Below are 24072 nucleotides of genomic sequence, written 5' to 3'. Positions count from 1 at the left end.
GAACTGTTTGGTCTTTATCTCTGCTGCTTTTGTGATGCTGCAGAGCCTGTCCTAAGACCGAACAGACTGAAAGAAATGTTACGAAAACTGCCCTGACCGCCACCACCACGTACAGACATCCCGGATGACTCATCAACATCGCAGCTTGGTAGTAACGTTAAGGTCTCGTCTTTTGCAGTGGCTCATGCGCAGGACACACACCACCACTCCGCAGAGAAGCCCCTGATTCAGTGCTACAAGTGTGGGGAGCCATGTAAGGGCGAGGTGCTCCGCGTGCAGAACAAGCACTTTCACCTCAAGTGCTTCACCTGTAAAGGTACGGTAATATGTCAGAGATGATGCACGTAACCACGAAAAACAATCCACCAAACAAGTATTTTGATCAAGATACATGATGTCATCTGCTAAACTGCTGCTGATTACTTGCTTTACTTGTTTTTGAGGACACACATATTTTTGCATCTTTGCTATCTTTGTGACAACATTCATTGGCATAATGCATTCAATAGCCCTTTATGCACAAATGTCCTCACTCCGATAGTTCAGAACTAAAGATCCTCAGAAAGATAGCTGTGGAAGAACACACACACCCACACTGGGAAACATTTCATGCATCAGCCTACAATGGAAAAATGTTCGAATCTGAATACAGTGAACATGTGAAGCATCACTACTTCAAAAATGAAAGGGTGATAATAGAATGCATGGTTGTGTACTTGAACTGCAGTAACATTTAAAAATGTGGTTTTAATGGAAGTCAATGAGGCATTTTTGGCCATGAAGTTGTCCAGAAGGAGCATCTGGCACCGCATTAAAAATACTAATGCAATCAACTCAATTTTTTTTTTTGCTAGTCTTTGACATTTCTAGGAATCGAATCACCACCAAAGCCCCATCATTTCGCTGCTTCCAATTTTGAAAATAATTATTTTCTTGTGTTCATTTTTTGAATGAATAATTAAACTGGAATTCAAAGGGATAAAATTGTGAAAAATATTCAATATATGATAGTTTTAAGCAAATTGGAGGATTTTTAAGAGATTTATAAGAACAAAAAAGCAGAAATAAATATTGATGTATGCTCTTTTACTAGCAGTTTGTTTGTGCGTGTACATTTTTGCCTCGATGTTGTCCAATAAATAGTACGTTTGAGGAGGGTTCAAGGTTAATCTGCTGCTGAATAGCTTTCTAGTATTTACTCCCTGTGATTTGGCTCTGCCTTATTCCATGTCCATCCTTTGTAAACGATGTGGCGTGTTTACAATTTAAAAATGAACCCTGGAAGAGTATTTTTCTTTCAGCGAACGAGAAGAAAAGATGTGGGAGTCGTGTGAAAACTGTCCGCTAAAGCGTGAAGTTTTTAAAATTCATTGCTAATTTGATGCTGTCACAATTGTAGGACATTTGCTGCCTTTCATTCACTGTGCCGCCTGATAAACAACAGTTGCGTTTAGGAGATTTTCCTCCATCCTTTGTGTACTTGCAAAGTACGACAGTTCGCAGGTGTTGAGGACTGCGATGGCGCATAAGGCGAAAAGACAAAAGTGCAACTGAAGGAATTGCTCAATTTGTCTGTCACAATCCCAAAAAGCATCCCAGTCACAGGATGTTAAGAAGCAGTGAAGTCGTTAAAAGACACAATCTCCTTTCTCTACTCTTTAGCCTTATTATTGATAGACGTCTGGCATGATCATGGTTACCACTCACGTCTGAAAAGGCATCCTCATCGTACGCTGAACCTGCCCTGCTGAAACCCTTGTAGCTAATCTGTGACTGGAGCACTGTTAAAGAGTTAGCTTAGTTCACCAAGGTCCCAGAATAACACAAACAAACGCTGAGATTAGCACTAAATTCGGTCCTTCGAGGTGGACATGCATGCCTTTCTAGAGTCGGTGGTGATGAACGTGTGAGCTGCACTCAAGTTACCAAATAAGACACAAGCTTTAATAGCCAAAAGACTCACTGTACAATCCTTCACTCTAAATTTATATGAGCTTTTGTCTGTCTCCAACCTTTAGGCTGACTAATAATAATTGTCAGTCCTGGTCACGGCGGGTGAGCTGTTAAGGTGTTATGTGATACTGGTGCCAAACCGGCAAAAAATTTAAATACAACTGAGAAGATAAATTAACCAATATAAAATAAAATTCACAACAAACAGCCATAATTATCATAATAAAAACAGCAGTGGTTCAACTGCTCTCCTCTGCGGCGATGCTGCTAACAAAAATGCTATGAGTCGTCGGATGTTTAATCAAATCCGAGGTGCTACCTCCCTTGCACCTTGCACAATATCTCCTTCTTGTAGATTGCTGTCTGCATCTTTTGAGGTGAAGCACAGCCAAACTTTTGACCATTCTGCCTTAGACAGTTTGAAGGTTCGACTCTGTGCAGATTAAAAACCTGACGTGATGTCACGCGCGTCGGCACCTGACCGAAATCTGCATTGCCTTTCAGTCTGTTTACTACCGTATGTGTCAGCACCGGTGCCATTGTGGTACCGAGTATCTGTACCCATCCCTAGGTGAATGAGCTTATTGACACTTAAAAGTCATAATATCTTGGCAGACAATTGTCATAATACCTTGTTTTTGCATTATTTTTCCTCATTTCACAAAGTGCGCTCAACCAAAACCATTCAACTTCCCTGAATTCAATTTCACTTTCATAAGTCCATAAAGTTTCCAAAATTGCATTTTTATGTGATTTATGAAAAGCCGAAGCGGTTGAAGACATCACATTGAACAGGCCACCAAATCTCCACTGCTGGTTTTCTTTTGACTCAGTTAGCTTAGCAGCTAATCTCATCATCCCTGAGCCCTAATGCAATTAAAGCTGATTCTTTCCCTCACCCGCTCCCATTCATCCGCAGGGTTTAGCGTGGCTCATTACGTAAGAATGATTAGGTGTGGTTATCTCAAACATCGAAATGTTTTCGTCTTTTTTTTGCTGTGGCATTTCCAAAAAGGCTATTTAATTTCCCTCTGTGATGCTGGAATTGTGGACCCTGCCGGGTTCGCAACATTATTATATAATTCTAATCAAACCATATGCCGAGTTCCCCCATGACATGCAGTCTTTTTGTCATAATACAATGAATGATGTGTCTGTAACAGGGCGAGGTTTGGTTTTAATTGTTTGTATAACTTGATGACATTTAATATCATCACGGAAAACAGGTGCTTATATTATGCAGTTTTACGCATCAGCAACAGTACAACTTCACATATAGAAAGGTTGTTACACTGTATGATTTGGCACTGAGATATTTTTTATTTTAGCTGTTTATGAGAACAAGTCACAATTATACAATATAATATGGGTTTAAATTGCAGACTCTCTGCTTTAATTTGAGGACATTCACATCCAAATGGGAGGAAACCTGTAGGAATTACAATCATGAAGCAGGTAAAAGGTGTATGTCTTTGGAAATAGTTTCTGTGAACTACGTGTATTCAAAGGACTCCTCAGTGCAAATGAAACAGGCCACCCTTACGGTGCAAAAACAAAAACAATCCATCAGAGAGTATGCAAGAACAGTAGGAGTGGCCAAAAGGAGAAACAAACAACACACTGGTTAGCAACATAAAACAGCCTTGAAGACACTAGTGGTGTTCTGTTGAATGTAAGACTGAGATCAACCGCTACTTGAATGACAGTGACTCAAAACATTTTCTGTAAGTAACCCTGAAGCTAAAGAAGGAGTATATTCTGCAGTACATGAGGCTGTAACCCTATTTCAGCCCCATCACTCCTGCATTATATTCTCCTAAAGAGGTTTTTGAGTTGACATGACAAAGCATCACAAAGGAGGAAACTATTCTGTGATGCACAAGGTTTGAAAAACAAATACATTTATTGAAACCCTGAAAATAACTGTCTATTGTGAGTGTAACGTCTACATCAAAGGTCTTCAACGGGGGTCGGCGACCCCTGGGGGGTCCATGGAGACACTACGGGGGAGGTTGTAAAGTTTTTGGTTGATTTGACATGTTTTATATGTTTTTGGAATTTTCAACAAGAATTTAAATTTCTTTAAATACACATTAATATGAATCCAACATATTTTAGTAAAGGGATAAGGAATAGCTTAATACTGAATATAAGATGATAATAATAATGTATATTTATAAATAGCAGTGGACGGGGTTTAACCTCCTGAGACCCAAGCTTTAGTTTGCTTTGCATTTTTTATTTAAGTATAAAAATCAAGCTTCATCATTAAACAGGAAGTTGTAGTTTTTTAAAAAACAAAAACAAAAAAACAATGTCCTCATATGTGGACACTGGGATTATTTCATTATTATAATAAAGTCACCAATGTGCGACAAAATATAAAGCTGTTTATTTTAATACCTGAACATGGCTGAGCAAAACCAGAATTGCAAACAATGAAGTCCCAACGTCCTCAAACAAGTACTTGATAATTAGCGAGTTTGTAGCTCGTTGCTGTTGATAAAATGGGCTAAATTTGCACGTCATATCAAAGTAGAAACGTTAACAAGCGTAAATAAATAAGTTTCAACCATAGAATTTGATGAGGTTTTGTTCCTTTTCCACCTTTGTCCTGTGATGGTGTGGAGAATGAATCCAATGTTTTTACCGACTATCGTATTGACACTTTGCTACCACTAGATGGCGGACTAAAGTGTCCACTAGCGAGGACAATGGGTTTAAATGAAGCAGAATAAGCTGCAACAAAACCTAAAACTTAATATCCCCATATGAGGACACAGGGTCTCAGGAGGGTAAAATAGAACACATATAGTAGGAAGGTAGAGGATCCCTACTTCATCTCTCTATCAGTTTAGGGTCAATGGCCTGAAAACCGTTGAACCCCTGATCTACATCTTTTTAAAACTTCCATCTATTTATGTTTTAAACATTATCCATTCATACATACATAGATAACTGTGTATGCAAACACGGTCTCAGATTCTAATCTTACTTTATTGTACACATACTATATGAAAAGATTAGAGTGGCCAACAAAACAACATGCAGATTATGGCCTTGGAGCAAATGTAGTCAGTAATTGCCTTCCTTCTTTTCTCGTTCAAGGGCTCAGTGTAATTTCAATGTCACATCAACATTAAAACGTCTCGAACTCCCAATTGTCCCCTGATTAGTAATTCAGCCTCTGTCAGTCTTTCATGTTTGAGTAAATGACAAGGTCGCATATGAATGGAAGGAAGCTAGTTGGAGCCTGACTAGGTGTTTCTGAGTATTTCTTTGTTAGTTATCTTCAAAAACACATCAAGGCTATTTCCTGGCTCGGACAATTGCAGAATTGTTGCGGCATTGGGCAGCCAACCTCTAAAATGACACAGAAAGAACCTTTGCAGTAGTAGTTCTGATTAATAGACACAAGAGACTGAGCGCGGAGTTCCTTTTTTACATGTGACTGCTGATGAGAGGCTTTTACGTTGTGCCTCTCGTTGCAACGTACAGCACTGTTAAATTGTATTTGTCACTGTTTTGTTTTTTTTTTTGTCAGCATCCATTTCACGCATTAAAAGAGCCTAAGAAAGTCCTAACAAACCCACCGATGCATGGAGGAGTTGGGTGGCTTGCTTGATGGTCGGATGCATTTATGAGTTATGTGGGCAGAGCACTAAACGACACGACTCGCAGAGTGACGGTGTTTGTGTGTGTGTCCCGTACAGTGTGCGGCTGTGACCTCGCCCAGGGGGGCTTCTTCATGAAGAATGGGGAGTATCTGTGCACCCTGGACTACCAACGCATGCACGGCACCCGCTGCAACGGCTGCGGAGATTTCGTGGAGGGAGAAGTGGTCACTGCCCTGGGCAAGACCTACCACCCTGCCTGCTTTGTCTGCACCATCTGCAAGTAAGCTGTCCACTCTTGTCACGCCAAGCATTTCACGGATCAGCCCTGACAGACTAAGCTATGGCAACATTGAGCTCCATCAAGCAGCGAATACATCTCCGGCTATGAGGGAAGCGCAGGCCTTAAAAGAGGGAAAACAGGAGCGTCACCAAGTAATAAAGGCTGCGCTGTCAGCTGTAACTTAATATGAGCATTTCAGTGGAAGCACAGACCAGAGAGGCTGATTCTGATCCTAAATCTCTTCTCTCTACAGCTACATAAATACATGACTTTCCAGATAGTAATAATGAAATTATTCTCAGAATGATTTCCCCTCAGAATTTTTCACCTCACAAAGTTCAAGTTGGAGGCAGTAGACAGCGTACAGTAGGACACTGAGTGTCATGTCCACATCACCGGGCTAAACGGGGCTCCTCAGGCGCACCGTTGACACACATCCGCATCATCGGGCCTGTCATCTCCAGCCCCGTCAGGCAACCTGCGAGCCACAGCTAATTAACTCTTACACCTACCACAGGGCCACGGCTCCTGTTTTGTTGACTGCCTGTTGATGTCTTTCAGACGACCGTTCCCTGCAGGGGACAGGGTGACCTTTAACGGGAAGGACTGCCTGTGTCAGTACTGTGTGGAGCCCATGTCTCCAGGACCAAAGGACATCCTAGGCTCCAGCAGTAAGTACCCAAGTTTTGCACAGGAAGGAACTGACTTTCACCAATTGTGAATTCCAGCATTGGAACGATTTTTAGTTTGAATTACGGTCAAAAGTTTTAGAGTTACAAGAATTTTGGAAAGTTTTGCTTCCATGTATGATTCCTGCATGACATTTTCCCACTGACTGTATTTCTCTGGGGTATACCTGGTACCCAATACCATATTACAACTTTGGAGCCAGAGTCTGTGCAGTACAATGAGAGTGGAGACTCACTCACATTTTTGTTTTCTCATTTAATTAATACTGTGCTCTACTCTACCTCCACCAGTTACACATCCCGTTTCCATAGTGTCAAATTTATTACTGACTAAAATGAAGGTTATCCAAACAGTTAACACCTGGACATGCATCAACATTGTATTAACTACACAAAATGACAGAAACCATCATTGAAAATTTGACGTGTATTTTAGTGTTTTAGTTTGGCCCAAGTCTCATCCACTAACATGGAGGGGGTGGAGCTTATGACCTACAGTGCAGCCAGTCACTAGGGGGAGCTCTACTAGCTTTAGCTTCACTTTTGTGAAGCAGTTCGGCCGTCTATCCTTATGCAGTCTATGAACTGAACCAAAAAGTACGGAAGAGGTTTAGGGCGTCTGAAAAAAAAAATGTAGTTAGAGAAGTTGAATTTTGTATTTATTTTTTTTTTAGAAAAAAAAAACTTTGCTTTTTCAGTGGCCTTCAGTGGCTCTTCAGTAAAAAAAAAGAAATATTGAATTTTGAATTCCTCATAAATCCATAATTTTTCTAACCTGTGGCACATTAAAAGAGATTTAAAAGTCTCCGAAATAGAAACATGTGGAACTGTGAATTAAATAATTCACAAGCTACAGCCACCATTTGCCCAACGTCCTGCCTTCCAGCAAACTTATTTCCTTTCTTTCCTTAATTGAGAAGATCAATACCTCCAGCTACAGCTAGTTAGCTTAGCTCTGAAAAGATTAAACAAACAAGCGACACACCGTTAATTAGTGATCAGTGGCGGTCCTGGTGGGCAAATTTTGGGGACTGTGAACAGAATCTGTTTCCCACAGCAGGCTGCAGCTTCAACAGACAGACATGCTTTCCCCCCCGTAAGCTCAGCCTGGTGCTGGAAAATCCACGTTCCTTCATGAACAACACAAGACAGGCTCTGCTAAATAATGCATGGCCGTGCATTTCCTCTCCTCTGGAGCAAGGGATGTGCAGCCCCCAAACCCTCCCTGTTTCAGCTCGCCTCATCCCTCTTTCTCTTGCCCCCCTCTCCCTCTCTCTCTCTCTCCTCCCTTCTCTCTCTCACCCCTGCTGGTGTCTCTGTTGGCATTTGAAGAGCTTTTAGACAAGGTCACCTATAAATAAGGCATGCTGATTCCACTCACGTCATCATCGCAGCCTTGTTATGCCTTACGCGGTTATCGTCCCCCTGCGTTGCTCTCGCACGTCTCTTCATTAAAGAGGAGATTGTTCGTTCAGAACTTGTTACACTTTTAGAGCCTCATCCTCCTGCTTGCATGTGATGGGGCTGTAAGAGAGACGTGGATGATAGAAGGAGGCAGCTGTCAGCTCCCCACTCTCTATCACCATCTAGTGTCTCGGGTCCGAAGTGACAAGGTGTCTAATGGGCAAAACAAAGCTAAAACAAAAGCAACTGGACCTGTTTAAGAAACCTTTGTTTTATGACCAGGATGAGAATCTTATCTTTTCCTTTTAAAGGCTGTCTTTCGATATTTCCTTGCACAAAAAACTGTATTTTGTTGTTGCCGTGAGAGGATTTTAAAACCAGTTTATTATGTCACAGATTGTGCTGGATGCGGCCGGGACATCAAGAACGGACAGGCTCTTCTTGCACTGGACAGACAGTGGCATCTGGGCTGCTTTAAGTGTAAGGCCTGCAGCAAAGTGCTGACCGGGGAGTACATCAGCAAGTGAGTGGCTCATATCTGCTGTAATTACAGGCTGCTCGGTCAAATTCAGGCCTTGCATGAGGTTTTTTTTTTTTTTTTTCATTTTTGGATATGTCACTCTCCTCAACAGGGATGGCGCCCCCTACTGTGAGAAGGACTACCAGATCCATTTTGGAGTTCAGTGTGAGGCGTGTCATCAGTTCATCACAGGGAAGGTGTTAGAGGTATGACCCAGGCGCACGTATCAACTTATCACATTCTGCTGCTGCCCGCTGGCTTCTAAAAACAGACAGATGGGGCGCGAGGTTTAGAGGAGAGCTGTTAATGAATTTCATGCGGGATTTTTATGCAAACCTGCATAAGGTAAGTTTGAATGAATTCTTAAGTATTAACTGTAGAGTTGGAGTAAAACATTTTTTACCTAATCTCATGAGATGAGTGCAACAGTGAATTTTGTTGTTGATTGACGACAGGTATATCTGCTTAAAACTTTATTGGTCAACCCCTTCCAGACATATAACTAACAGGAATAAATAGAGGAATGTGTCTGAAAACAATGGTGTGACTTGAACCCTCCCATGTTTTTTAAGATCTGCAATAAAAGTGGATATTTTTACTAAAGTAAACCTAAATTAAGTGTTATGTGTGCACGCTTTGTGCTGGTTTTTGCACAGAAATAAGTTCACAAATAACCACTTTCTTAAAAGAAATACTTGCTTCCCATGCACATGGAGGGAGTATGTTGCACGGAGCAGCAGAATTGCGAAACCTTAGTTTGATAATCTCCGGTGTAATCTCCTCAGCACAGATCCAGAATGACTCTTGGCACGAGCCCGTTCGACTAAAAGATTAATTTTTGCCGCTCCTTTCCGACTCTAGTTGCTCCTGCGTGCTCGCATCGCTGCAAATTATATAAATATTACATAAAACAGCTAATGTGATGTGACATTTAGGAAGTGGTCATTATGCATTAATACCGCCGTTATGAAACTTTTATAAAATGTTGTTTTTTAGCAGATTTATGGGAAACAACGCTTTCTGGTCCCCGTCGCTCTCTTTGTTCACTGGCCGCTCCAACAAGTGCAGCCCTGTCCGTTCTGCAGACACTTAGCTATGTGTCAGTTAATGGTATGAAAATGTGACTGCTAGTCAGCCAGCTGGGCTTACAGTAATCCAGCGCTAAGACAGGCCTTTATGGCGGTAGGAAGAGGCTGCTGCATCTCACCCCTGAGCTGCTGCCAGTGGATCAGCGAGACTAAAGCCATACCAGCCTGTCTGATCAGTCTAATCACTGACCAAGATTAGTCCATTGGTGTGTTGCATATTAGCTGTTCTCAGAGCGAGTGGCTTATTAATGTTGGGGCGGTTAACGCAGCTCTCAGAGACGGAGAGAACCGAGGAGAGCGCACTACACACCGACCTTTGTTGTACCTGAGAGGGAAACTCGCTCACTCAACTTCTCGATACAGCAACATGTAAAATGCAAATATTAGTCAGAGGCTTCATATCTTCGAGTGGCCACTTTCCTGCTGAAATGTTGAGTGAGGGCTGTTATGCAGCAGGCAACATTTCATTTGGCTATTTATCACCCGTGGTTAAAGTCGCGCAGGCTTCATAATGGAGCACTCTGCATGCAAAGTGCCACATCAGCGCAAACGGAAATTCAGGTGCTCGGGCCGACAGATCATTTCCCAGGATCGAATTATGCAGATTATCACAAAGCGGAACACTCAGATGTTTGAAGGCAGGGCCAATGTGTTAAACTGACGAGTGTCACGGTGGTCATAGTCACTATAAACATTTTTTTTTTTTTTTTTGCGATATGTCTGCCTGGAATGAATTAAATGATTTCACGCTGCAGTATAGTCTCACAGATCCTCATTCAACTCCACCAAAACCTGTTTTAACGTTGAGGATTTTAAGTGGAACAAATTCACCCACTGCTGGCCTGTAATTGTTTGAAGGAACTCATAGCAGTTACGGCCGCATCACATCTGATGAAACTGTCCCTCGCTCGAGCGGCGTGTTAGCAGATAGACGCGTAGCTGAGCTGCAGCAGGTGGAGCTCCGGGTTTATTTCGGCTTCACTCGCTTCTTCACCGGCGGGCTTTTATTGATCGTCGCCCTCGTGTGATGTCAAGTTTGTTTTGTGCTGTGTGCGTTGCAGGCAGGAGATAAGCACTACCACCCCAGCTGTGCGAGATGCAGCAGGTGCAATCAGATGTTCACAGAAGGAGAAGAGATGTATCTGCAAGGTGACTTATGTTTATTCATTGCTTGTTAAAAATCAGTTTGTTCGTTTCTTTTTGAACTTAAAAATGAAGAGCTGCATACTCCACTTTAGGCACAAGGGCAAGAAGCCATTTAAAAACCTACTGACTCAAATAGGAATATTCTACGACTAGACTAAGCTTGTGAATGCAAAGGCTCATGACAGATCCTAGGAAACTGTTGTAAGATCTGGTATGCTGTGTTATGTCTACTTATACAGGATAAATTGTGCTGGTGGATTTATTTTTTGTGCTATTTAACAAACTAATTTCACTGACTCTCACACAAGAGTCTGAGTAAAATGATGGACCGCGCTCTGTCATCAGCTCTTCCTTTACCGAACAACGCGTTTGATTTCAGCTGTTGACGTTCACCAGCATCAGATAAAATAAAGATAATAAGATAGGATTTTATTTATCCCTGTGGGGAAATTAAGGTGTTGCAGCAGCAGGGAACAGCAGTGCAAAATACATAAAATATAATGAGGTAAGAGAAGAGAAACTACATAAAGGTAAATAAGTTAAACCTACAAAAAATATTTACATATTGTATCAGGTTTAAAGTAGCTAACCAAATAGTTGAAAAACCACTGGCATGCATGAATATCATTAATAAAGACAAACACTCTCCTAATTAAAACAATGGCCCAGGTCATTTTATTTTATTTTATTTGGGTTTTACAAAAAAAATAAATAAAACAGAACCAAATATTAAATGTATGATATTCAAATATTTCAGTAAGCGTTAGGCTTCTTCCAACTCTTTTTCGAACATGTTGGGTAAAAACTGTTCATATGTTGTTTTCTTTGTTTTGTTATTTGTGTTACATGTTTGAAATTAAGCTTTCATTCACTCATTCATTCACTCATTCATAACCTGTTATACGACAGATTTATACCAGAGACCAGAAATACCAGAGGTGGCCAAAATCATGAGGAGAAGATTTAGGCAAAAAATAAATAAATAAATAAAAATAAGAAAATATGAAAGAATTTTTGTCAAAAAATGACTTAGGCTATAATTTAGGAAGGTGATTATATAAAACATTTATACTGAAGTCTATTGAAAAGGATCAAATCACACAAACACTCGAGATAGTTACATCGTCAAGTGATATCTGTTAGAGTAAGTGTAATCTTAACATCCACTTGTATGAATGTGAGTAACCCTTTGTGGATAAAATCGACATAAATAAATGTTATCGATGTGTTCTGAACGTGTCCCCTCTATGTCCTCCATCCATCTCAGGATCAACAGTCTGGCATCCCGGCTGCAAGAACACCACCAGAACAGAGGAGAGGCACAGGGAGCGGGTAGGAATTTGGGACCTCTCTTTGTCCTTGAGTTTGTCTCGACTGAATGTGCCTCTCTGTTCGCGTCTCGTGACAGCGTTTTACGGGAAATATTGGATTATTTAACAAGGGCTTCAGTATGGGCTGTTATCGCTCCCTTGCTCAAATGTTAAACCTTAACCTGCTGTGGTTTAAGTAATTTGCCTGTTGAGGCGGTGTTTCGTGTGCGTGTGCTTTTGCATGTGTAATATGTAAATGTGCATACTGACCTGTGGTCACTTTGACGTACGTGTGAACTGTGGGTCGGGCTGGAGAGGCACAACCCCCCCGTGTGATGTCCGTGTGAACCCCCCCTCTCCCCTTCCTCCACAGCTATTGCCTCCGTCCCTCTTATTCCTCCAAAAAACAGAAAGGCAGGTACTGTATTCGCTATTGGCTATGAGATGGCATCATCCTGTGTTTTCACCATGTAGTTAGGACACGATGCACTGTGCGCTGCCATCTGCTGGAGACAGTGTGCAGTGCCGTCTGTGTGTCCCACAGAGCCATTCAGTCTTCAGTCCTGTCTTTTAACACCTAAAAAACTGCTCATGTTAAAGGGTGCATGGTGCACAGACAGCGCACACGTTTGGGGAAGCAGTCAAGACGTCACAAAAGACTAATTTGTCTTCTCTAAAGAAAATCCCCATTTACCCATTTGGTGGAAAGCTCATTTTGATTACGCTACATTCAAGACCTGCTGCTGCCATTCAAAATGCTCATTTCCCATAAACAGGCATGAGGTCCTTAAGAGCATCAAATCATGACGCTAAAGCACTCATTCACTTTGCGAATGTGCAAATGAATGACCTAATCACGAGATGCCATGTTGGCATCTCAGCGTACTTCACATGATTCAATAAAGGGGGTCGCAGCTCCCTCTCATCGCTCACATTATCGTACGACGGCCTAACGGTGTAGTGTTGTTCTGGGTGATGAGCCTGTGTGATGCGGGAATGGCAGATGGCTGTGGATCGCCGTTGCCTTGCTGATATTTTTTGTGACTAACAGCCACTTTTGTGTTTTTTTGTTTTGTTTTTTTTTTCTACTCACAGCCCACGAGGTCGTCATCTGAGAGTATTTGTTCCAGACCTGGTTCAAGCATACCTGGCTCACCGGGTCACACAATCTATGTAAGAAGCACAAAGGATCTGTTGTTTAAATAGATTACTAGGGTTGTTAAATTGCCCCATGTCTTTAGCTACAACCTTTCTCTGTAATAGAATGCATTTTATTTTTTTATTTTTTTAACAGTAGTAATCTCCCTTTGCTTCTATGTGTGTATGGATGTTTGTCTTTATCTATCTTCCTAGGCAAAAGTAGACAATGAGATCCTTGATTACAGAGACCTAGCTGCCATTCCAAAAGTCAAAGCCATTTATGACATTGAGCGCCCTGATCTTATTACCTATGAACCTATGTACACCACCTCCCTGGATGAGAGAGAGGAGAGACGAGAGAGTGTGGGAGAGGTAAACACACAGAATGCATGCCTCTTCTCCTGCATGCATGCTTTCTCTGCGCACATACAGCACGGCACATTAAGAGAATCACTCCTCATATTGAACCGTTTTCTTCTGTGGAAGAAGACTAATGAAATATTATTTCAGACTCCATTGCAGGATCCATAAAAAGTTTAAACAGAATAAGTACATTAAAGAAGTACATAAAAAAAACATTCAGACATATAAGATTTTTTTCCAAAGCTTCCTTTACTAAAATATGTTGGATTCATATTTGTATTTGAAGAAATTTAAATTTTTGGAGGAAAATTAAAACTAGTTCTATTAACTAAATATATTATCATTATTATTATTTTGCATTCAGTGTTAAGATATCCCTTTTCCCTTTAGAAATTTAAATTTGTAGGGGGAAATTTAAAAAAAAAAAGTATATATAAAATGTTTAATCAACCAAAGATTTTGCGACCCCCTTGCAGTACCTTCGTGGACCCCCTAGGGGTCGCAGACCCCCTCTTGAAAACCAACGAACTAGGGCTTCAATAATACCATTTCCTGAATTATCTAGTTGACACATACAGTTGTACATTGTCTCACATGCTGGTACACTGGAGAAAACAAACTGGCACTAAACCACCGGGGTATCTGCATCATAGAGTCGTTACAGGCATAATAATGCACACAAAGGACTGACTGTGCGATATTTGCCGTATTAAAAGCTCCTTTTTTGTAGTCCTGAACTTTCTGTGTCCTTCGCAGCTCCACACTGCCAGGAGGGAGCGCTCCCCTTTGCCAGATGACAAGGTAAGATGTGCCACCGCTTGTGCTGCTCCTGATGGTGATAAATCAGCCCCTTTAATCAGAGCAGAAAGCACATCGGCCATTTTTAGTCCCGGAGCAGAGTTATGTAAAACTATATTTACTCTGATGTCTGTGAAAACCTTCCAAACAAGATGATAATTAAGTCTGGTTTGATTTATTCTAGTCCTCAAGAAACATGTCACCAACCCCGTCTGGTGAGGTGAGCGAATTTATGTTTCCACTAAATCTTCACAATGTTGTCCCCCAGCAGCAGCAGCAGACGTTTTGTGTAATAACTTGTGTGTGTGTGTGCGTTCGCCAGGGCTCTTATGACAGGAGGGACCGCATCCTCCAAAGGTCCACCAGTCAGGGCTCCATAGGATCGCCAGTGTACAATCGCCATGGTTACACCCCCACGTTGTCACGGTCACCGCAGCATTTCCACAGACCAGGTGGGTGCTTGGAAAGAGGAGTTTAGAGCGCGCGCACGTGTGGAATATTTATACTGTTTGCGATTCTCCTCGCTTCCCTGCTTCTGATCTGTTTAACCTCTGAAGGTCTTTTGAATTTAACCGAAATTGACTCGAGGTTGTTATTTTTCTCTCTTACCGTTTATTGACATGATGGACCGTGATGGAATCCTACCTTGTGCAAAATAACAACCGTAGAGTCAATTTTGTTCCCTCGACGACAAAGTTTCCCCTGAGTTTCATATTCTTTCCATTAAAGGTTTGACTTTAAAGTGTAGTGGTCTTTCCTCGTTCCTTACTGTTCACCTTGAGTGCTCCTTACCTTCTCACTTTGAGTGTCTTTTATTTTCTCTCCTCAACATTTCAATCCTGTATATCTCCCTTTATTTTTTAAATTCTTTTTGCCCCTCACCCCCGTATCGTCCACCTCTGCTGCCTGGTTCCTGGGGCTCCCCCGTCCCCTGTCCCCTGTTCCCTGTTCCCTGTCCCTCACCCTCCTTCCCTCCATCACCTCCCCGCAGAGGCTCTGACAGGCATGCAGAAGCTCTGCTCCTCCCTGTGCAGTAACAGTGTGGGCTCCAGAAATAGTGACTCCCGCCCCACCTCCCCTTTCAGACACCACTTCCTCCCCCATAGCCAAGGTAAGGGCCCCACTCCACTCCTTATCTGCTGCCCCCACCCACCACCCAGAGGCAACGCATCACCACCTCCATTGTCACCTGAGATGCCACCTCCCGTCAGTGCCCCATGTGTCATTCTGGATCCATCGTTACAGTAGTGTTAGTGCTACACTGAATGGTCACACCTTTGTCTTGGTCAGATCCATGCAGCCCAGCCACCGCTTCCTCCACGTGCTGAGACTACATCCACACTTTTCATTTTAAAACGCAGCTACATTTACACCCAGCGTTTTCCTCTTACTTGGAAACGCGGAAATATGATTGACGATGTTTTATTTTGAAAAATTCAGGGTCGCGTTTTAGTCTGCATGAGCGGAAAACTGCGACTTTTGGGAACAGTGACGCAGGTGTTGACACACTTTTTGCGATTTCGTCTTTTTTTCTTTTCTTCACGTGTCCTCCAGTCGTACCCATTCACTTCCTCCGATGATGGATGATGCTCCTGGTACCTCTCGATTATTTTGCCTTATTTGCTTTGCAACAAGGAGTCAAAGTCCGTGTTTCCTACCTCCATGGCAATCTTCTTCCTTCACCGCGTCTTCTATAGTTACCTCACTGACACCACTTTACACCGCTCTCCAGTTTATGGTAGTGGGCGCATTTTTAAAGTCATTTATTTTATACGTGTAGTTTTAAAACGTACTTGTGTGGATGTGGTCTTACGTGCACTTCTAAAAATGTGACTAAAAGCTTGTGCCAGAGTAGCTGTCAGGTCCTTTGTGTTTGTGTTTGCATGAACTTTAGAGATATTAGTATTTCAGTATCCAAACTTGCCCAAATGTTAGGTGATAGATAACTTTTTTTCTTTTTTTTTGCATTCTCAGACCGATACGCTAGCAATATGGCTGAGATAAAAACAAAGGTCTAGTAATATAAGTTAGCTATTGCATGCGGGGAAATATTAACTTCCCAACAGTGAGCTCATATTATACATCAGGCTAGCCGTCATCACGCTCCATGAGTCATAACATACCTCCCGAGCGGTGATTCTCGCCGCTCGAGACTCTGCTGGTTTGATCCGCTTTTGTTCAGCTCCATTAACCGCATTCATCAGAAAGGACCAGAATGTGTCCCGTTCGCTCGGAATGACTCCAGCTGGTCCCCTCCTGTGTGTTGGCACCGTTCAGACTCTAGTGTCCCTGCTCATGTTCTGTTCTTGGTTCTTCTCACTGGAGGCACCGACCCGCCGAGTGGCCGGAGCTCCCCTCTCCCGCTCAGGCCCGACAGCCGGCCGGTCACCCCGCCTCTCTCTCAGACCCCTAAACATTTCCACCTCCCAGGTAGGAGCGGGAGCGCACCCTGTCACTGCTCATCCCTCTATCTATCTATCTATCTATCTATCTATCTATCTATCTATCTATCTATCTATCTATCTATCTATCTATCTATCTATCTATCTATCTTTCTGTCTATCTAATTTTGGATCAGCTTTTGCTTTCTTCCCACGACAGTACAGGAAAAAGGGAAATATGTAATGTAATGTAATCTTAATGTGTAATGGCTCGCTGTTCATGCATTGCAGCTGCAGTGTGTAAATGTCTGTAAATGTTTTTTGTCTCTGAAATTCATCGTTTTCAGATCAGGGGATCAACATCTACAGAAAGCCGCCCATCTACAAACAACACGGTACCTACCCTAACCTCCTATAGTACTGTCATTTTCCCTGTTTAATTGCTGGTTATTTGTCTGTCTGGTTATTAGCGTATGTAATAATGTAAGCCAGTGATTCCCAACTAAAACAGTATGTGTGGGGTATTTATGGGGCTGATATATAAATAGCTAAATATAGACACATATATACAAAAGTCTACACCTCCCTTTGGAGGTTTGCCAGGCACAGCCAGCCCAGGGTAGACCCAGAATTCGCTGGAGGGAATTGTATATCTCGTCTGGTCTGGGATCGCCTCAGGATCTCTCCCACGAAGAACTGGGCCGTGTTTCTAATCGGAGGGACGTCTGAGACAGATACACAGCAGAGAATGAATGTATGGACGGACGAGAGTCTGCACAAAAATACACATTACATTACACGTCTTCATCTGATGGCACCGTGGGGGTTGGGGACCGCTACTCTTAGTCATTATGTTACTGAACTGGCTTCTGGGAATCCTGTTGTCAATCAGCTGAGACTGTGTCTTCATGTAACCATAGTCACCCCCCAGCGTCAGCGTACGAGCACTGTTTGAAGTCTGTCTCCAACTCTTTTCTGTCTGACATGCAGCCTGTTTGCGCTGCACTTTGTCCATCTTAGCAAGTCACGGTAGTAAACCTGGAGTCAGCATTTATCTCAAACCCAGGCTGGGTTGTGATAATTGCAAGAGGCGATAATAATTATTATAATTAAACCACTGCAATGGTCAAAATGTAAAGTAATTCATTCACCTTTATTAAAGCGAGAGGACACTAATTTGTGAACCATTTCCCAGCCTTTGAGGTGTGACTACTCCTGCTTTAGGTGAGAATTAGTCACATTAACTTAATTTAATTTATAATATGGTTGTTACATAGCCATGGAAATGTTATTTGTATATCGATTAGTCATCATCTAAAGCACTGGTGTCACACATATGGCCAAACGCGGCCCACCAGAGGGTCTAATCTGTGAAAAAATTATGTAGAAGACAAGGCATTTTTTTCAATGAAAATCAACTTCTACCCCTAATTTTAGTTAGAGAAGTGGCCAGAACACAACATTGAGACCCAGGACTACACAGCAAACAGCAATGTACCCACATTACACTTATTTTTCTTAAGAATTTTCTTTCTTTTTTCTTTTTTTTTAAAGGATAGCTTATTAATTGTAAACATTATCCTACTTTTCTTATTTTCTCTAAAATAAATAGAAAATCTGTATTGTTATTACCTATAGGTTATTATTCTGTTCTCTTAGGCTGAATGTGCCCCCCCTCCCAAACTAAAATGAGTTTGACACCCCTCTAAAGATTTGCAGCCCTAGTTCTATCACTAGCTAACCAAACCCCAAAGGTATGGCCTGGTTTTAAAATGAAATTTGCACACTTCAATGAGTTCTCTCCTCAAAAAATTTATAAAAATCACCCTTAAAAGGTCCTTAAATTATGCGACTCCCTTACCCCCCGTGCAATAACCGTGACTTGTTAGGGAAGACGTTTGCATCGTAGACAGCGCTGCACATCCACATACACCAAGATAAATGATCGCTGAGCCGACGATCAGATGGTGCTGAGTTGTCTACCTGTGGTTTAGACTGTGACGCAGACACTGATAGATCAGTTCCCATGGTTACCAACCTAGATACAGCTGCCATAGCACGTCAAAGCAAGTCTGCTGATGAGATCATCAGATCCGCCACCTTCCCCGCTGCCCATGCTCCCTCTCCAGACGACAGCTCTCGGAGTGAGGGCGACCGTTGGCCCTACTCGCTCACTGTGTTAGGTACAGTAGGCTCCCCCGATGAGCATGTTTGCACCGCTACCTGCTGTAGTTGTACGGTTACACACGTCACCTCGACTTAACGCCTCCTTTTCTTTCCCTCCCTTCCAGCTGCGCCCAAAAGCTTAACTGCATCCCTGCTTTACTCCAGACTAACGCTGCCATCCAGGCGTTTTCCAGTATTTTGCCTTTTCAGTTTTGCCTGCGCAGAGCAGAAGTTGCCGTTTGCATTATTTTCTGCTTGAGGTGGCATCAGTTTCACCATCTTTACGTTCTCTTACAACCATGAAGGGTGCTCGACCTATACGCGGCAGTATCACAAATGACTTGGACAGAGATAACTGAGACTGGCTTCAAACTTTTGTCTGTCTGTCTTACATTGTGCTGGTCTGTGTATTCTGACATCCACTGAGATCTTGGCAATATTCCAATAAGTCCTCTCTGTTTGTCTGTCTCGTCAACTCTGTCACACATTTGTGTTCACTCGTCCGTCTATTTCTCATTTATTATGTGTATTTCTCACTGCTCCACGGCCAAAAGAAGCGACCATGTCTGTTCTGTTTTTTCTCTACATTTCAAATGTGGATGAATCATTTCATCCGGTTGTACTTTACAAGTACACGTGAAGCATGGTACCCACCATATGTGTCTTTATTGGTGTGTGTATGTATTTATGTGTATACGTAGTGTGTGTAATGTTTTTTTTTGCCTTGTCTACGGCATTCTTAGGTTCAGGAGAAGGGAGGAGACGATCTAGAGAAGAGGAGGAGGAAGAGGCCTTGAAAAGAAAGCAGCTCCAGGAGGAACATCTCAATAAAGTAACATTTAACCTTTAATTCCTGGTGCATCTGTAGTTACAAACAGTCCTGAAATGGTCCTTGGAGATGCAGCAAATCTGGTTTCTTAAAAGCCTTTGCATTGTGTGTTTCCAGATTCAGTCCGGTCTGGGGAAGCTAATTCTGAAGGAGGAGATGGAAAAAGAGCAGATCAGGGAGCGTCATGCACGCAGCCTCTCGGCTCAGCGCTATGATCCCAAACAGACCAACTGTGACGCAGGTACAGAGCCGCCTCATCAGCTAATGTCCTCCTGAGTTGTCAGCAATGTACCTAAACGCAGCATCTGTGCTTTGTAACACTTTGCATTTCTTTTACTGTAACATGCCTGGTCGGTAAACTCAATTATTATATATTGTTGTTGTTATATATGTTCCTCATTTGGGTCGGCCTCTTAAAACCTAAAAGCGTGTTTATGTTTCAGATCCAACTTCTCCAACCAAAACGAACTCTCTGCCTGGCTACGGAAGGAACGGGCTGCATCGGGTGAGCGCTCACTTACAATCAAGTTGAATTATTTTAGTTGTTTATCAGGTTACGGATAATTAAGGAGCGGGCTTAAAAGGCAGATTGCGGCATTTAGTTTGTGGGTTTTGACATCCAAAGTGGAGGAAAGATGTCAGAATTACAACCATTTCTATACACAGGCCTCAATTTTCAGGGCCTCAAAAGTAATTGGACAACAGTGCCATGGACAGATAAGGGATGTTTTACATTATTTGTGCAATGTGTACTCATTGCCCAACCTCAATATGCAATAATACAACAAATCTCTCAGAGAGATAACAGAAACATTTTGGGCAATGTGAGAGGCTTGGATGCCTCCACGGCTAACAACAGTGGTAGATAATCTTACGTGTCATTCCATGGTAAAGAAAATAGTTTAGTTGGATGGTTTCTGCTTTTTTGAAGGTCCCATATTATACATTTTTTCAACAGTTTCATATAGAAACTGTTGTTCTCTCAGGGAGAGGTTCCGACTTTTGCTGGCGTTACCATGCCCTAATGTTTAATTTATGACTATGGCTGGTAGAGACCCTGTCGTACCAGTTTGAACCAGAATCGGACCCAGAACCACAAGCTCCTAAAGAAGTTCAGACTCTGCGGCTGCAGCAGGACGTTTCTGAATGGTTAGTTACCATGCAGCTAACGCTAGCTAGGGTAATTGTTACGTTTTGTTGATGCATCCAACAACAGAGCAACGGCCGAGCTTTGCTAGTACCTTTACCATGTCTGTTTGCGAGGAGAAAAAATGGCACCTTCTCAGTAATTTAAGAGGGCGGGCTCATCTCTCTGGGGGGCGGGTCAAAAGCAGTGTCCACTACCAGAGGGAGTGCTTGTTTCCCCGCATGACATCAAGAAGGGAAAAATCTCAGATCCACCTGTTTTATCACACATTCCCTAAAAAGTAGAGCAATCAATTGAGGGAAGTGACAGAATTATTTCACTTCTGAGGCCTCATAGACAGGCTATACGGACACATTACTGTTAGGAAACGTTTATAAAGTGAATTGTGCATAATATTTTTAATAATATATAATATGGGACCTTTAAGTAGTATGTACGTTCAAGTGTCAATTTTTTTGTTTTAGTTAGATATTTGACCCTGTAGAAACAGGATGTGGCATAATGGTGACTACCAGTTGCCATGCCAACCGCTCCCTAAAGTGACGATGAGAGTTGTGGACAAATAAATAAATAAATAAGAAAAGTGTATAATCCAGCATTTCTGTTTGAGGTGGAGGTAGAGCAGAGCATAGTATTGATTTAACAAAAATGTGAGTGAGTGTTGCTCCATTCTCTTGCCATACTGTGCAGACTCCAAAGGCGGGCTATGGCACCGACCATATCCCTGGGAAAGTAGCGTTAGATTGGCCAATGCAAGGAAGTGGCGACACGTCCATATTAATACAGTCAGTGGTCCATGTCCCTGGATTGTAGACATCATGCTGTCATCACCTGCAAAGGGTACTCAACGCAATATTAAAAAAGTAGCATTTTATAGATGATTATGTTCACACTTTTGAGCCCTTAAAAGTAGAGGACTGTGATGGTTGTCACTCATCCAGGCCATAGTATATCTAAAAAAACAAACAAGTGGAAACAAGGGTCGGAATAATCTAGTTGCTCTCGTTTCTGCTTGTTTTTTGTTGTTTTTTTTTGTATGTGGACTTTGAGCTTCAAGCCCATACAGTGAGTATGGGCTTAAAGTTCAATGTAACTCTAATGTCAGTATGTTCTGCTAAAAGGGAAAATGTGTCAGTGTCCAAACATAAAAGAACCAAACTGCGCAGTAGTTCATCTTTTGTACCTTTATTTGTCCTAACTCAGCAACAAAATTCCCATATGTTAATACTGTCTGTGTTCCAGCCTCAGTCGACAGATTTCACCCAGTACAACAGCTACGGTGACATGTGTGGAGGAGGCAGAGGTGAGAGCTGCAACCAGTACACAATCTCTTTGTCAGTTGCACTACAGCTGTTTAGCGCCAGTATTCAGAAAAAAAGGCCTGCTACATGTACATGAGTGGCGTTTTCTTTTTAAATATTTGCGTAAAATGTGACTAGGGACTAGGTGTTGTAGGTAGTAGCCTGGCAGGGGACTCGACAGCAAAACCATTAACTGTGAGTCTCATTTTCTGTCCCATTTTGTCCTGCAGAGTTTCAGGTATGTCTCTCATCTGCTTTCTCACATGGCATGCTTCCTCACCTTGCATCACGTATTTGCTTGCTCGTGGGTTGCAAGAGGCACCTAGCCCTGTATGCTCACCAACCACTCCCGCTACATGCTTGCATCAGTGATGGATTCATGTCAACTACAGGGCATGGAGTGCAGTGATTTCAAACGATACGAGAAGCAAACACGCACTGCCCTGTAGCTGAACCAGAGTGCTAGAAATGCAATGTCCAATCATTGCCTCGTGTCTTGTTCTGTGTACTGTTTATCAATGTTATGACTCAAGCTAAATGTCATATTTACATACATAATTCAGGATTTTTTATTTTATTTTTTTTAAAAAACACACATTCCAAAAACATGTACGCGACTGTCCATCTTGAATACTAATTGAGATACTGTATGACAGTATCCAAGCTAGTTGCTCCATCCAGTGAAAGCTGGGCCCACTGTCATTAGTGGACATATTCATGCCATTAACCCTGCAGTCCCCTTCCACTATATTACATTTGTGTATGTTCTATTCTTTAGCACATTAAGGATGGCCGTGCAGCACTTGCAAGGATGGACAGGGGAGTATCTATGCCTAATATGTTGGAACCAAAAGCAAGTATCTTCTTTTTTTTGTACTGATCAAAGCGTTGCAGTCTACACTGAAATATGTTGCAAAATTTACACGTCCTTCTTCTTTAATTGCATTTTAATTTGTAAGTGAGATTTTCAAAATTGTTGAAAATTTGAAAACAAAAAAAGAGTGAATTGATGGTGATTTTTTTTTATATATATATATATATATATGGTGCAGGGACATTGGTTGGAAGAAATAGTTTTCTGAGAGATAAACATTATAACTTTTTAATGGAAGTGAAAGCTGGGTTCCTGATTCAGCATGCTGCTTTAGGAGCTGCAGAGTCACTCTAGCGCTTAGCATGCTGGCTTCTCCATGCTCATCTGCACATAGCTTTGATTTAAAGTGGCTGGATACTGTATGCAGCATACAGTGGAGAATCCAACACCCAAATTGTCATCCAAACAACTCATATCACTATATACAGTGTAGTGTATAAGGAAGTATACACATTACCATATGGATATGAGTTGGTCGGGGGCTTCAAAGAACTTCTAGTTGCTTATTATTGAGCATTTCAGTTAGGACTTCTTTTTCATTAGTTATTTAAGAAAAATAGAAGCACCTCAGTTTTCCAGGACAGTCATTCCCATGTGGATTTACTTGGCCTACATTACTGATGTTAGTCCTTTTTTTAGTTTGCATTGAACGACTCTTAAAATACAGCTTGTTACATAACTCTGATTTCGTGTTTGTTCTCCCCCTTTGCTTTAATCTGTTGCACGTTTCAACACCAAAAAGGAAAATGTTCGCGCCACAACACCCACATTTCCACCTAAAAACAAACCCAAATCCACCCAGGCAGCCTCCCGTCACACACCTGTTCTCCCACCCAGTGTTCCTTTTGTCACAGTCAGAATTACAAAGATATCCAAATTTTGCTTTTCGTTTGATAACAACAGAAATGGTTTTTGAACTCAGTCTTGTAGGTTTGTTCACTCATAAATGTCTCCTTCTGAAGGTGTACCCCTATGAAATGCTCATGATAACCAGTAGAGGGAGAGCTAAACTGCCCAGGGATGTGGACAGAACCAGACTGGAGGTATCAGTTTTCCACCTGACCTT

The 24072-nt window shown here is 42.0% G+C and overlaps 1 protein-coding gene across 27 annotated transcripts in view; it reads left to right on the top strand.

Annotated features, from left to right (window-relative positions):
- The window catches only part of ablim1a (actin binding LIM protein 1a), a 46085-nt gene that overhangs the window by 21143 nt on the left and 870 nt on the right, over nt 1-24072 (top strand). For 4 of the 27 annotated variants that reach the window (XM_047603097.1, XM_047603088.1, XM_047603082.1 and 1 more), the window contains exons 2-25: nt 179-316; nt 5667-5850; nt 6412-6521; nt 8340-8466; nt 8576-8669; nt 10613-10700; nt 11965-12029; nt 12381-12425; nt 13103-13180; nt 13361-13519; nt 14267-14311; nt 14493-14528; nt 14631-14760; nt 15300-15419; nt 16634-16738; nt 17037-17084; nt 18684-18872; nt 19599-19687; nt 19802-19925; nt 20128-20189; nt 22074-22134; nt 22363-22370; nt 22911-22985; nt 23969-24049. In XM_047603097.1, the coding sequence (XP_047459053.1) occupies nt 179-316; nt 5667-5850; nt 6412-6521; nt 8340-8466; nt 8576-8669; nt 10613-10700; nt 11965-12029; nt 12381-12425; nt 13103-13180; nt 13361-13519; nt 14267-14311; nt 14493-14528; nt 14631-14760; nt 15300-15419; nt 16634-16738; nt 17037-17084; nt 18684-18872; nt 19599-19687; nt 19802-19925; nt 20128-20189; nt 22074-22134; nt 22363-22370; nt 22911-22985; nt 23969-24049 (2261 nt within the window). Of the gene's footprint in view, nt 1-178; nt 317-5666; nt 5851-6411; nt 6522-8339; nt 8467-8575; nt 8670-10612; nt 10701-11964; nt 12030-12380; nt 12426-13102; nt 13181-13360; nt 13520-14266; nt 14312-14492; nt 14529-14630; nt 14761-15299; nt 15420-16633; nt 16739-17036; nt 17085-18683; nt 18873-19598; nt 19688-19801; nt 19926-20127; nt 20190-22073; nt 22135-22362; nt 22371-22910; nt 22986-23968; nt 24050-24072 lie in introns of those variants that run through there. The other 23 variants (XM_047603093.1, XM_047603084.1, XM_047603103.1 and 20 more) reach the window with 21 other exon arrangements.

This window comes from Mugil cephalus, chromosome 13 (assembly GCF_022458985.1).
Source record: "Mugil cephalus isolate CIBA_MC_2020 chromosome 13, CIBA_Mcephalus_1.1, whole genome shotgun sequence".
NCBI lineage: Eukaryota > Metazoa > Chordata > Actinopteri > Mugiliformes > Mugilidae > Mugil > Mugil cephalus.
The sequence above is the reverse complement of the archived record's forward strand: the minus strand, read 5'-3'. Positions and strand labels throughout refer to the sequence as shown.